This window comes from Mangifera indica, chromosome 14 (genome assembly GCF_011075055.1).
Source record: "Mangifera indica cultivar Alphonso chromosome 14, CATAS_Mindica_2.1, whole genome shotgun sequence".
NCBI classification, from domain to species: Eukaryota; Viridiplantae; Streptophyta; class Magnoliopsida; order Sapindales; family Anacardiaceae; genus Mangifera; species Mangifera indica.
This window is the reverse complement of record NC_058150.1, coordinates 2,005,200-2,019,241: the sequence shown is the minus strand read 5'-3', so window position 1 is coordinate 2,019,241 and position 14,042 is coordinate 2,005,200. Positions and strand designations below refer to the sequence as shown.

Genomic DNA, 14,042 nt, shown 5'->3' with positions numbered 1-14,042 from the left:
AAAATTCCAAAACACATTTTTCCTTATTTTTTAAATGATTAAAACTTAATTTTATGTTTTATAATTTCAAATTTTAACTCTAATTTCATCCCCTCTCCTTTTTTATAGGTTAAAATTCATCTTTTTTTCATTTTTTTTTAAATTACCAACAAATGTTTAAAAAATCAAATTTATTAGATTTAATATATACTATTTATATGATTATTGTTAATAAATTAAGTTAATTGAATGTACACCTCATTATTACTAAAAATATCTGTATTTTTAAAGAAATACAGATTACTTTTTAAAAAATTTTGGTATTACTTTCATATTTATACATTTTTCGTATTTTCATTTCATATATTTTTTACAAAATACATTCACTGTTTCCATTTTCGTGTTTTCGTTTTTGTCCTACGAGAGAGAGAGAGAGAGGGGGGGGGGGTGGCGGGGGGTGGCGGGGGGCGCGGCGCGGGGTGGGTGGGCGTGGTTGGTGGACTTACAGGGAATGTTAAGCCATGGCATGAGACCCAAGAGAGTGACGGTAGAACCAGAAGGCAAAATATTGTTGAGCGCCCATTCAAGAGGTCCCATGGTGAAATATTTGAGTCCATGCATTACAATAACCACATGTTTATTACCCATGTTTGTAGCTGAGTCAACAGGTGACTCGCCCACCTGAGGCTCACAATCATAAGCTTCTGCTGACGATCTCTGGCTTCCATCCAAAAGCCTTGCCTTTGTTGAGTAGTAGTTGCAGACCATTTTTCCAGCTAGATGGTTCTAATATATTTTTCCAATACAAGAAAAAATTCCAGTTGCATGTGAGAAGAAATTGTTTTGAGAGGTAAGGGATGGCATTTGTGTTAACGGGTTTAGCTAAAATAATGGGTCTCAGAATTTGTCTTGTGGGAAGCAGCAAAATGAAGGTCTGGCAAAACAAAGTATGAACATAGTGTTTTTGAAATAAACTGGGCTACAACCAAGGCAAGAGCAGACTGCTTGTAGAATAAATCCAGATTCTGAGTCAATATCTATGCAATTGCGAAGATGTGTTAAATTTTTCTCATGTTTAATTTTATGGTGCTATTTCTGCAGAAAGTATCGTAGCAGGACAAATTGTTAGAACGCTAACACAGCAGTGACAAACTTTCCTGCAATTTACTTTATGTTTCATTTAACTTGATCGCGGATCAGTTTGTCCACTTCCCACACCACTAAGGAATAGGAGAGTGTCTGTGTATGTGTATATATATATATATATATATATATATATATAAGTAAAAGTTTAATCCAAAAATATATTTAATATAGAATTTTATTTTTGTTATTTAAATTATTTTTTAGCGACTGATACCAAAAATATATAATTCTAAAATTTTCTTATGATAACCAACATTCTCTTAAGATTTCAAACAAAATTCATTTTGAATTAAGTCCAACAAACAAGATCCAAACTTAAAATCAACTCAAATTTAAAAAACCAATTGAAGATCAATAAGACTTATTTCAAGTCCAATTTTCCAAAGCTCGGCCAAACACTATCTCAATGGAGGGGATAGTCCAATTTAATTATAAATCAAACTGATGAACTATTTAAATAAATATTAAAAATAACCCCAGTTTAATTTTAGTTTTAAATTCATATTTAAAAACCAACTTAAACTTCAATATTTAAATCAACTCATACATTTATTTAAAAAACAAACTCAATCCGTAACTCAAATTCTACTAGTTTGATTTAAACTCAATTTAAAGTCAAGCGACTGAAATCAAGTCAAATCTTATTGGAAACCTCATAGATTTGAAAATGTTAAAATGAAAGACATGAAGCCTTCTTGGATTATAAGTTATTACTACCAGTGCTTCACAACAAGGCCAACTCGTAGCAATGCCTGGGGTAGTAAGACAATTGAGCAATTCAGCTCATTTAGAAACTAAAAATTTTTATCCTACTTCCAAGAATATAACAGCAAAATGATTCATCGCATTAAAACTGAACTTTACATTTTTCCTGTAGACACAAGACCAATGTAACATTCAGTATAATATTAGGCGCCTCAACCTTAAAATCTATCATTTCTGTAACTTCTCAGCTTCATATTGCCACACGCCGCATGACCAAGCTTTGGCTGTGTTTGCGGCGAGCACTTCGTGGGCTGGACCTTTTACATGGAGATGACTTAAGTCTTCTTTTCTTGTTCATAGAATCATCATTTATAGCAGCCATAAGTTTCAAGCACCTTGAGCCAGTCATATTCCTCTTAAGGCAGCGAATAGCTTCCTGTCTCTCAAAAGCCTTACCATCCCTTTCCAATTGTCTTTTGCCATTTACTTGATCCTCCAATTTAGAATGATCCAGTTTTAGATGCTCTCGAGGGGCAGCATAGGTTTCTAACAAATTCAAAACTCACACCAAGTTAATTCAAATTAACAATTTCATAGGAAAACATTCATACAAATAAAAAGAACTGACAATAATGATATTCTTTACCTGAAGGCTTATTAGGATAATCATCTGGACTAGGAGATCGGGATGGTGTCAAAGGACGGAAACAATCATTGCTGTTAACTTTGCCAACACCCTGAGAGCTCTTACTTTCCTCATGAGAGGGCAAATTATCTAATTTCTCACTCGAAAAGACTCCATGACAATCACTCTTTGTAAGGGGCTTCAAAGCATCAATCAAGGGAGAATCATCTCTAGTCTCAAATTTGGATACATTCTGCCTTGAACCTGTGATAAAAGATGCAGAAATTACCTCCACAGCATCACTAGTTTCATTGACCTTAAGAGCCTCTGGTCTTGTTTCACATGAGAAATGGCTTGAACTACCTCCATAAGTATCTCTGGATTCATTGATTTCAGCATTTGTTGCCCTACAATAGTGAGTAAAACCACCGTCCATATTATCAAGAACTGACTTTGGTGATAAATTGGAAAAGGTATCCAGGCACTTCTCAGCTTCCAACAAACTCACACACCACGGGGTGCCCTGCTTAGCATAGAACAGAATGTAGGCATCCTGGGAGAGAGCAACATCCTCATCGACCCTTGTAACCTACAATAGATCAAACGAGACAATACATGAAGTTGCATGGATGAAAGAAAATTCAAGAAAAGTGATCTGGTATTGACCACCTTGATTCCAATTTAAATAAAGGAACCAAAGAACAAAATTTACCACCCCCATGGATCCTTTTCATGAAAGAGAAAGAATATTGCACTAAAAGTCTAACTAAGAATCATTTATAAAATAATTACCCTTGAATCATTCAGCTTGTGCCATGTGTCTGGAGAAGATCGAATGTAAGAGAAGTAATGCCCATAAGTTGGTAAACACCCAGTGTGCTCCACAATTGCATATAGATGATACTTTAACACCACCTATAGAAATTAAACAGCACAAGAAAATTTGTTAACTAATCTTTAGCTAAAGGAAAAGAAATATGGTGCGAACCCAATGCCCACTAAAACAACATTAAGGAACTGCATAAAAATTTACAGCAAAATGATCTAAGCATCCAGCCATAAACTCCTAGGTCCTTTTGTTCTTATCTCTAAACAGTTAGTAAAAAGTAACAATAAAATTATTACCAGTGCAAAAAAAAGAGCAAAGCACTCCAATCTAGACAACAAAAATTTGAACAAATCTAACAGTAATCTACTAATACCATAATTATTAGCAACAAATAGATAACCTTTTTACTCACATCACTATTTTGACCATCATTGGTGTAGGGCCTCAAGTCAAGCTCCAAAGGGAATTCAACATGCTTATCAATCTTCACAATATAGGATCCATCAGTTTTGAATCTTTTCAAATGAAATGCAGCAACCAAAGGAGCCTGGTCCAGCATAAGCTGCTTTTCCACTGACACTTCTTCCTTACAGTTCTCGCAAGTAAACTTTGTCTCTGGATCTTCAATCCTTTCCAGCTTGGTGAAAGATTCCAGTGCAGCTTCAAGAGAGCCAACCTCTTCAATCTCCAAACTCAGGTCAATCAGTGGTTCATATGTGTCAGAACAATGGCCACAATTGCAGCATTGCAACTGAAATGCAGTTGCTATCAGTTAGCAAATACAGTTAAAGAATCTATAATGCAGACAATGAGATATATAGCATTTATGTTAAGATAAGTATCCAATACAATTGAAGGTCAAGATGCTAAAAGTCATTTCATACTTTACTAATGAGGCGGCCACCAAAAACCTGCTCCACTATGTTGTTATCTTTGCAAGACAAACTCTCATCGATTTTCTTAGAGTTCAAACAGCATCTTTCAAGTCTATCTAACAAACACTGCAGGAACTCATGGGCATCTTCTTGCTGATATCTCTCAAAAGAAGATGAAATGTCTAATTATTACGATTTAAGAATAACAATCAATGACAGAAACTCATTGAAAAAACCCCTTTTCCACACATAAATTTATCTTGCAAATTAGTGAACAGATGTAAAATTCTAAGTGTCAGATGCATAATGAATAAAAAATATCATAAACTTCACTGCTGCAACAAAACTAATTCAATTCATATAAGATACGATATGCAAAAATCAAATACCTATGCATGAATGCTCCTGTATTACAGTGACAAATCACCCAAAAAAATACCACACAGCAAGAGGAAATATTTGCATTATTATAAACAAACATGAAAAGAATTGTATGATCTACATATAAATACAAAAGAGGATACAGTGCAAATTATCCACAAGTTTTGAGGGAGAGACAACTTTCCCTGAAGACACTAATGAAAGGTCAATCTGATCACAAAGAGCACAAATGACACAGAATCCTTCAATAGCACCTGAAAATTAGCAATCCAGCTACAATTAAATTCATATCTTGGAATTGAGAAACAAAGGATATCAATGATCAATATACTTGAGTCAGGCTTCCATAATGGTATACTCTAATACCACAACAAGCCTTGTGATACAAGGATAAAAAACTTAAAAAATATATAATTGCAAGTCTTATGTTCAATCTTAAAATTTAAAATATGCATCCTTTCTAACACTATCACGTTCTTCGACAACCTAATATTCCCAATATTGTGCTATTCTCATAAGGTTGCAACATATACAGAATATGAAAACCCCAAAAACAGCAATTGGCCTTACCATCACACGGCTTTACGTGATTGCAAGTACGAAGACGTTGAACAAAGGGCACAGTATGAGTGAAGCATTGCAATATTGCATTGATAAAGCATGTGTTCCCTAAATTTTCAAGGCCTGCCCCCTGCAAAATCATAAACAAAAAATACGTAGATTAAATCAACTCATAGAGAATCCTTCACAATTAACATAAAATAAAATAAATTTTGATAACTAACCACTCCAGTGGGCCTGATTTGTAAAAATTCTCCGCTAGACGGACACGGAATGTTGCTACTAGGCCACACCTTCTCTAACCGTGAGTTCAAGTTCGGTTGCAAGGAATCGCGATAAACTTCTTCGTAATTATCTTCTTCTTCAACATCACAGTCTAATTGATGTTCTTGGGGACCCACTGATTCCGAAGATCCATCGATACTCAAAGGCTGAGGCCCATAACGAATCAAAGATTGACAGCCATCTTGATTATCGTCGGGAGTTTCACTCTCTTCCATTGATGAAGACCCATCAAGGGTTTTTGAAGCAGAAGGGACTACAGCCGAAATTGATGAAGACCCATCTCGATTAGAAGATAAAGAAACCAACGAACGGTCATTTAGAGTCTCTTTACGCGGCGAGTGATAAAGATTTTGAGAAGGACCAGGACCAGAGTCAGGTTCTAGGGTTTCGATCAAAAGGGTATTCATAGAGTAAGCGAAATTGATATAGAGAGTGGATTCAAAGAAATCGATAAAAGAGAATCAGAGATTCGTTTCGAGCTAATGTTTACAGCAGTAAGGAATTGAATGAGAGGGATTTAAAATTTGGAAAGAGAATTTTAGGGTTTCTGAAGAAGCGGGAAGTATTTAGAGAGGTTTTTGAAAAGAGAGGGAAAACTAAGCCGCCATTTTTTCGGCTTCTCTTGCCTAAGCCAAAAAGAATTATGGTTGAAAACTCCGAGTGAATTGAATATAAAGGAGATGCAAATTGCTAGAGAGCAATCTGACTGGTCAACTCACTTCTTTACCGCCGCTATTTCCTGGTAAAAGCATAATTAATTAGGTTTGGTACGGCTCTAGATTACAATTATATGTAAAAATAATAATTTAATATATTATATTATTTTTAATTTAAAATTATTTAATTATATTATAATATGATATTATTTATATATAAATTTGTAATCTTAAGTTTCATATATAATGTTATTGATTAATTATTAAATTATGAGTATACATTTTTAAATACATAAATAATATATCATTATATGATTAAAAAAATTTTAATAAAAAGTAAAATAACAATCAGTTATACCATAACACATAATTTATATATTTAAAAATATATACATATTATGTAAACATAACAATACTCTCTGATTAATTGATAGTTTTGATAATCTAGTTTGAGCTTTGGTGAAAAGAGCAATGTTGTTATGTATAATATTTATTAGATATTATTTTATTTTTAATTTAAATTATCAAATCAAATGACACTTGTGTATTTAAAAATATACATATGATTTTATTGTACTTAAAATACCAAACTCACCCCAACAGTTTTAAAAAGTACTTGAAATTATTGATATCTATCTTAAAATTTCTCTAATTATCGTTAGTTTTTTCTTTCAAATAGAGTTAAATTCAAATTAAATTGAGTTTGAATTTGACTCGGTTACTGTTAAAACAAGCCCAAACCTAAGTTTAGGCTCGATAAACAAAAAAATTTAATATTAGAACTCGACTCAAATAGACTCAACGACCCTAATAACGAGCCAAGCTTAACAAGCTCAAACGAACCTGATCACGAGCCTGTTCACCATTTTCCACGCATCTCTCTCATATCAGCTAGAGCTGTTGTGAGGGACAAAACTGCCATTATCTCACTAGCAACTGAAATATCAAATTCTGTTTCCTTTGTCATCCCCTTTTCTTCTGGCCCCTGGCTAACACCAGTCTTTCTTAATAACCTGCCATTCACACCAATAACTCTCCTCCGTGCGATGCAATCTAGGTCAATATCAAGCCTAGAAAATTTTAAACTTGTTGCGGTGTATGATCCTCAGGCTCGGTCTTGAAGATATTAGGCTTCTTCAGTCGTCTAAAAATTATATTGCTAAAGCTTCGTTTCCCTTCTTTGCTTGGTGGCACAATCAGTTCAAGAGGGCCTTATCTGATTGTGCTGACTCATGGAAGATGCAAGAAGATTGTTTGCAGGTGTCATAGCATGAATGTCTCCTATTAAATAAAGATTGAACTCATCCATTGGGATCACTTGACTGAAACCACCACCGGCTGCACCCCCTTTGATTCCAAAGGTCAGTCCTCGTGATGGTTGACAAATGCAGGTGGCAACCTAACATCAGAACCAGGAAAAATGCCAAGGGTTAAACCTTACAGAATGCCAATATAAAGTAAAAGAAAGCAGCTAGTCACAACTCAAAATTCTTGCAACATCACAATCACTATAATGATTTAAATTTCTCTTACTTTACTGCAGAATTGCCAACCATAAAGAAAGCTTCATCAGCTGAATATAATGGTAAACCAGTAGGTTTATATAAACTAGAAAAATATAAAACCGCCAGATCCCTGCCAATCGCAAAATTTCCAGTTTTGCTCATTTTAATGATCATTATATGGAAGAATTTTTTATGGGCTTCCACTCTTAAAGGTGAGTCCAGAAGCAAATTCTAGTTTTACTTGACATGAATTCCATATGAGAAAGTTCAGCAACGTCTGAAATTCAATGACGTGTGAGAAGTGGACAAACCACAAATTTTTTAAAATTAAATAGGGCTCACCGGAATACCTAGTTACAACTCTGCTTTGGCCAAGGAAATATTAGAAAACTGTTCTCCATAACCACTCAGATACCCAAAATAATCTTCGTTTTGTAAGATTTTCTCATCAATAGCATGCTTTTGAAACATGGCTTGCTCTGTTGCTCTAAGACTGACGAGTGACTGTATCATTGTTCCAAATGAATTCAAAGACAGCTTAAAACTCTTCAAGGAATTATGCATTCAAATAGAAAGACGAAAGGCATATTAGTATTGAATCCAAACTCAACAATCTGAAAGAGGGATGCTGTCTCTATGAATACTAAAAAGAGCTTGCACCATTAAGTCGTAAACAAGGATAAAAAATCTCAGACAAAAGTCACTCTAACCAGATTTCCATATAAACACTTAGATGGACTTCAAAACAAGGGAAAATAAACAACCACAATTGCATTATAATGTGTACGCTTGAAAGTTTTACCTTTTTATCCAGATAAGTGCCCAATGTTTGACGTAGCCCAACGGCTGCAGTACTCTCCCACTCCAAGACGAGTTGGAGTGATCCCTCCTACCGCCACATAGTAACCATCCCCAGATCCTTGAAGCTCACCAAGCACAGATAACCCCAGCTGGAGAAAGGAGAATGGGCGAGCTGCCTTGGCTCGCAAACCAAGCGGAGTTGCTCAGCTCAAAGCTCGAGCTCAATTTTTCAAGTACATAAAGCTTGAGCTTGTTTACATATAACTCATTTCAGACTCGTTCAAACCGAGTTTAAACTAGAGTTTAAACAAATTTAATTCAAATTCAATCCTACTTTCAAGGAAACACCACCCACAATATGATTCAAGAAGACAACACTCTGTTAAACTGACAATTCCTAAAACATATTAATTACCTAGATAGTAAAGATAAGAATGAAAAATGGTATATAAATTATATAGGTATAATACGATAAATAATGAAAAATACGTTTATAAAAAAATGCCCTTAAATTTTTCATACAGAAAAAATACAAAATGTGTATATATGAGTTTAATACAGGGTATATTACCAATAATATATTTCTAAAAATACGATAATATCATAATAATTTTATTATTTTTCACGAATCTCCTATTAAAAATCAATATAACAATTCAAATGTAAAATATTTAATTAACTATTAAACTTAATATAACCTAATACATAATCAAAATTTTTTACACAATAAATAATATACCAATTAATTAGAAAAAACAAATAAATTAATCTGCTTGAATTTTAGATTTCAAATCAAAGTAAATCTTTGTACAAATGACAAGAGAGGAAAAAAGCAAAATTACGACTAAAAATTAAAACAAATGTAAAATACGATATATAATTCGCATTTAATACGGTAAAGGCATAAAATACAAGTTTAATATGTTTTGAGTTCAAAAATTCTTTTGAACATATTTAATATGCATATTTACTAAGTAGGATTAATACACAGCAGGAAGCTTGGATATGGTTTTACAAAGGGGGCACAAAATTTACCATGCAAAATGAAAAAGGCGCATACAATGTCTCAAAATAAACCCCATAATAAAAGTCCAGGCAGGCTGAGATAGGCATTTTAACAGTTTTAAAAATTTATTTGTCTTCAAAAAGAATTGTATGATCAACTCATTTTACATTCCCTACATAACAAGTTGGCTGGTAATGTAACAAACAAGGACAATCTCTATTACATAATTAGAGGATTCTGTCTTGAAGATCTGTTATTAAACTGGATGCCAAGGAGCTTAGCTTCTTCCCCGTCTCTCCAGCTATATTCTTAAGGGAAGAGATGTCTTGTTGTGCCTGAAAACAAAATACGATGGAAAGAGATGAGGCCTAATCTCTCATGGATCTTCTTACTCACTAAATTTAATTAGATCAGTTTGCTAACATCACAATATTTCTATGTACCTGGAATGAGAGTCGGTTGATAAGGTCACTAGCAGTGAGATCAATAGACGAATTATCAGCACCGTGACCAAAAAGATCAGCACTAGAGATGGCCGATGAACTCTGAATAACAAAAACTTTATTAATGAAATCAAAACACGAGTGAATCCACATATTCCATCTCACAGGACCCTCAGTGCAATTTCTGTTTGAATTTATGAGCAAAAGTAATTTGCTATATCACATCAACATGAATTAACATTCAAGTTTCATTGATAAATACACAAAACAAAATGCCAGGAAGAAAAAGACAGGTTTACTAATTTTGATAAGTTAGATGTTTCCAGAAGTCAGGTTGAGAAAATTAAGCAGGTTAAAGGTGTTTTAAACCTAGTTAATTTATCATCTAATAAGCTGTGCTACACCATTGATTGACAGATGTGTTCATTTACCAACCCCAAACTCACTTCAAAGCTCAAGCTCTCCACCTCCCTTATAACCCACCCAATACTGAAAAAGAAAAGAAAGGTCTTTGTGACACCACAAAGTGTTAGTGTTCATATTCAAAGTCATCTTACGAAAATCCTATGATATTTAAACATTTGTTAGCCAAAACAACTCTGGCATAATATATATGATAATAGCATCAGCATCATAAGAAAACTGTGACTTGTTTAAGAGTAAGAATACATACAGAGAACTTCTCCAGAGACATTTGAGAATCAATGTCCGCATCTTTGCTCTGATCCCCAAAAAATTGGGCTGATGATATAGATTTTGCATTTGAAAACTTCTTCCTTGCTTCATCAGTTTCTTGAATCTGATAATGCAGTTATATAAGGATGTAATAAAAATAATATAGTAGAATTGCAAGCATCATTCAAGCAATGTCGTAGCTAACAGAGTGAACCATACCAAATGACATAATATATGCGACAAAGAAATGAAAAGACTACCTTTTGTGGCAGCCCCAAAACACCCAAAGGTTGAAAAAGAAAGGACCAGAAAACACTAAGCTTGCTAAATAAAAAGAAATTCACAATTGAGTTTGCACTAAATAAGTCATAAAACAAATGTTGGAAAATCACAACTCAGAGTAAGATGGGAATTTAGAGGGGGATATCAGACATCAGCAGTTTTCCGGTTTCATGTTTGAGACGTTACAATTCACTTGTGCATGCACATATGTACATGTATATTACCATATTCCTCGAGTGTTTATGTCTAGTTAATTTGACTTTCATTGATATATGTGTGCATGAAAAGTCTTTCTACCTTTCCTAAATCTGAAAAGACAGACAAGAAGCTTACTTGTACTTTCGAGGAGCTAGACCTCTTTTGAAAACCATTGTCCATTCCATAATCAGCAAAGAAGCTTGATGACTTTGGAGGAGCTACATGGCTAAGTACTTGAGGGCCACCAGAACTCGACTCAGCCGATTGGGTGTTTTCCACATACTCAAAGCGAGATGCAAATGATGAACCAGTGGGCGGAGTATTGCTAGTTAATGTGGGAACTGGGAGAGTTGGTTCTTCAGGCTTCTGGTCATAGAGACTTTCACTTGTCTGCATTACATAAGAATGTTTTACAAAGACAAGATTTGAATCAAACGTGAAAAATGCAAAATATATATCAAATGCAGTTGTTCTTTATGTTACAAACTCCTGCAGCTAAAATAATTGTACAGAGAGGAAACCATTAATATCTACCTTTGTAGTAAGTTTTCGGGCACCAAGCCCACCAGTCTTCACTGTTCTCTTTGCACCAAGAGGCTTTTTGATAGTACTGGTAACAAGTGTATGAGACTTTTTCGGCGAAACAGGGACATCATGAGTTCCTTGCTTTCCTACATTACTTTCTTGCCCCTCTATAGGAATTTCTTTTGGATCTTCCTGGATCTTAACATCTGAAAGTCCATTAGTTGCTTGTACCAACTGAGAAGCAACAGGTGACGATGGTAAACCCACCTCTTCTGCCATACTTTTAGCAACTTCTTTGGCAAGTATCTGCTTGTACATCTCAGCAGCTCTTGAAGTATACTTGGCCTCAATTTTGCCCCCATCAGTCCATCCATGCTGTTTAAAAAAAGCCTGTGCACGGTTGTTCCCTCCAAACATCATCATTTTCAACTGCTCAGTGCTCCATGAGTCTAAATTAGTTGACCTATATGAATATTATAAAAAAAAATTAATTCAGAAGAGAAAAATAAAAAGGAAAGAAAAGCCACCAATATATTTATTTAATTACAGGCATGTAAAATGAAAAACATAATTATATACAGTCAACCTTGATCATTTAATGACATGGGGTTAGAGGGAAAGACATCCCCCCAAAGAAAAAGGTAACAATTATTATTAATGATAGTTTGAGGCATGATTCAACACAAATCTTCAACCTTAATGAGGAGAATCATTGAGGGATAACAAGTAGGGAAGAAGGCAATCACTATAACATGCATTTAAACTATTGGGCTGAGAAAGCATTAAAATGAAAAATAACAATACAAAGGGCAGCCTCCCAAAGTTATACAATAGAACCACCAACCCATCTCTAATTGAGAAATATTAAATGCCCACACAAACAATAAATTCAGACCAAAGGCCAAATATCATCATAAATCAACAATAAATGATAGATCAGAGTCACTTTGGATCTAAAGAATCACACAATTTCAAGGCATCACAAGCATAAACCCTGTCCAGCAAATGTTAAACCAATCCTATACTGCTAACTTCTTACAAAAGATTTTCTTATTTTATCAAGTTAATGCTGCTTAAAAGATACATGTTCATGATTTCGAGAGATCATAATAGAGACAATCAAAGCAGTTCAATATATAACAAAATGTTGGAAAGAGTAGACACAAATAATCAAAAATCTAGATTTGGCAGAACCAATGCTTACAACTGCATCAGCTATCATCCAATCCCCAATGCTTAAATAGATAATATAACTCTGAGCTCAAAATATCTGTCCATTTAACACAGTAACCCAACTGGAAGAGCACATTACAATTTAAAAACAATAAGGCGGTGATCCCAACAACAAAAACATCCGATCGTTACCAGACAATTTTCATCATACCTACTCGAATTCATCTACAAACATATCAACATATTGCAGAAAAAAACTCACATAAAAAAATTTTTAAAATACGATAAGTTATGCTAAATAGAAAAAAAATGGGAATAATAACAACTATATGTTACCTAACGAAGCTGATGTGTACACCGAGACTCCGGTGAACAGCGGAGCAATCGATGCATAGAAAAATCCCGTACGTTACCGACGCCCAGGTGGGGTTCTTCGCATTGCAATCAAAACACATCTACAACCAAAAACAATTTTTAAAAAAACAAAAATAAGAGCCAAAATTGTGAAGATCCAATAGGAAATTTCACAGATCTGAATCAGATCCAAAGATAAAAAGAAGAAAACAATCACCTTGTTATCAGATTTCGCTTTGAGTTTTCTAAAAACAGTGTTCCTGTCCATGGGATTATCGGAGGCCATGAGAATTTCACTATAGGAAGGGACTGGAAAAGGGTAATTGATTTTTCTGGTTCAAATAGGAGAATCCGAAGAGGTGCGACGGAACAACACCTCCTCAGCTAAATAAGAGAAACCGCAAACGCTAAATGCTATTTGTGATATTAACATGAACAATTATTATATTATTAATTGGAATTTTCTAAATGACAAAAATACCCTTGCCACCTCATCAAATTGTTTGGTGATCTGTCACTCATTATTTCTTGGCATTATGGAATTAATTTTGACAGGGAAAAAAGAATCAATTATGTATAAATATAAAAGGGAAAAACTTTAATTTCACTAAATATTTTAAATAATTACTTACCAAAAAAATATTTTAAATAATTAACCAATTTGACTATGGAATTAGAAATTGTTTACAATAGAATTTAATAGTAATGTGAAATTACAGATATGGTATGGTGGGTGGGCAGATGGTGGCTTATGGCTGTTAAAAGCTTAACCAACGTGATCTGAGTATTACGCATTGTAACTTGTAGTGTTTTTATAATTGAATTGGTAATTGAATCGATTATTTCATTAATTTATAATTCTATTGATTTAATTAAATAATCAATCAATTTAATTTATTATTAAATTATTATATTTTTTAAATAATATTAAATATTTATTATATTTTTTATTGTAAAACATATAAAATTTAAATTTAAATATGTTAATTAAATAATTAATATTTTATTATATAAATAAAAAAATTAATTACAAATTAT

At 33.7% G+C, this 14,042-nt stretch overlaps 2 protein-coding genes and 1 long non-coding RNA gene across 4 annotated transcripts; all 3 read right to left on the bottom strand.

Moving 5' to 3' along the window:
• Positions 1 to 1,793: 1,793 nt before the first annotated feature.
• Positions 1,794 to 6,038, bottom strand: LOC123197077 (ubiquitin carboxyl-terminal hydrolase 21-like). 2 transcript variants are annotated; one of them, XM_044611261.1, is made up of 9 exons: positions 5,326 to 6,038; positions 5,111 to 5,231; positions 4,684 to 4,794; positions 4,169 to 4,341; positions 3,697 to 4,035; positions 3,248 to 3,370; positions 2,819 to 3,044; positions 2,477 to 2,719; positions 1,794 to 2,376 (listed from the first exon to the last, which is right to left on the bottom strand). In XM_044611261.1, the coding sequence occupies exons 1-9, from the start codon at positions 5,791 to 5,793 to the stop codon at positions 2,081 to 2,083; spliced, it is 2,100 nt and encodes a 699-aa protein (XP_044467196.1). In that variant the 5' UTR covers positions 5,794 to 6,038; the 3' UTR covers positions 1,794 to 2,080. The 2 variants fall into 2 exon arrangements, with proteins under 2 accessions (XP_044467196.1, XP_044467195.1); XM_044611260.1 differs by having other exon boundaries at positions 2,477 to 3,044.
• A 701-nt stretch (positions 6,039 to 6,739) lies between these two features.
• On the bottom strand, positions 6,740 to 8,784 carry LOC123196899. Its single transcript, XR_006497757.1, has 2 exons — positions 8,350 to 8,784; positions 6,740 to 7,441 (listed from the first exon to the last, which is right to left on the bottom strand). It is a non-coding gene; the product is annotated as an uncharacterized LOC123196899 (long non-coding RNA).
• A 672-nt stretch (positions 8,785 to 9,456) lies between these two features.
• Positions 9,457 to 13,423, bottom strand: LOC123196805 (probable ADP-ribosylation factor GTPase-activating protein AGD8). The gene is made up of 7 exons (XM_044610931.1): positions 13,222 to 13,423; positions 12,987 to 13,105; positions 11,487 to 11,940; positions 11,088 to 11,342; positions 10,471 to 10,596; positions 9,798 to 9,899; positions 9,457 to 9,689 (listed from the first exon to the last, which is right to left on the bottom strand). Exons 1-7 carry the CDS (start codon positions 13,288 to 13,290, stop codon positions 9,582 to 9,584), a joined length of 1,233 nt encoding a protein of 410 aa, XP_044466866.1. The 5' UTR covers positions 13,291 to 13,423; the 3' UTR covers positions 9,457 to 9,581.
• Between the last annotated feature and the right edge of the window lie 619 nt (positions 13,424 to 14,042).

Bases quoted from the DNA above. Each gene is read 5' to 3' on its own strand.
- LOC123196805 (XM_044610931.1), bottom strand. From the start codon at position 13,290: ATGGCCTCCGATAATCCCATGGACAGGAACACTGTTTTTAGAAAACTC. The intron at 11,343-11,486 runs GTAGATATTAAT...TATGTAATGCAG, and splicing joins CCCGAAAACTTACTACAAAG to ACAAGTGAAAGTCTCTATGA. The intron at 9,900-10,470 runs GTATGTATTCTT...TTTGTTATTCAG, and splicing joins TGTCTCTGGAGAAGTTCTCT to AGTTCATCGGCCATCTCTAG.
- LOC123197077 (XM_044611260.1), bottom strand. From the start codon at position 5,793: ATGAATACCCTTTTGATCGAAACCCTAGAACCTGACTCTGGTCCTGGT. The intron at 3,045-3,247 runs GTAATTATTTTA...GATCTATTGTAG, and splicing joins ACAAGCTGAATGATTCAAGG to GTTACAAGGGTCGATGAGGA. The intron at 2,377-2,476 runs GTAAAGAATATC...TGAATTTGTTAG, and splicing joins TTATCCTAATAAGCCTTCAG to AAACCTATGCTGCCCCTCGA.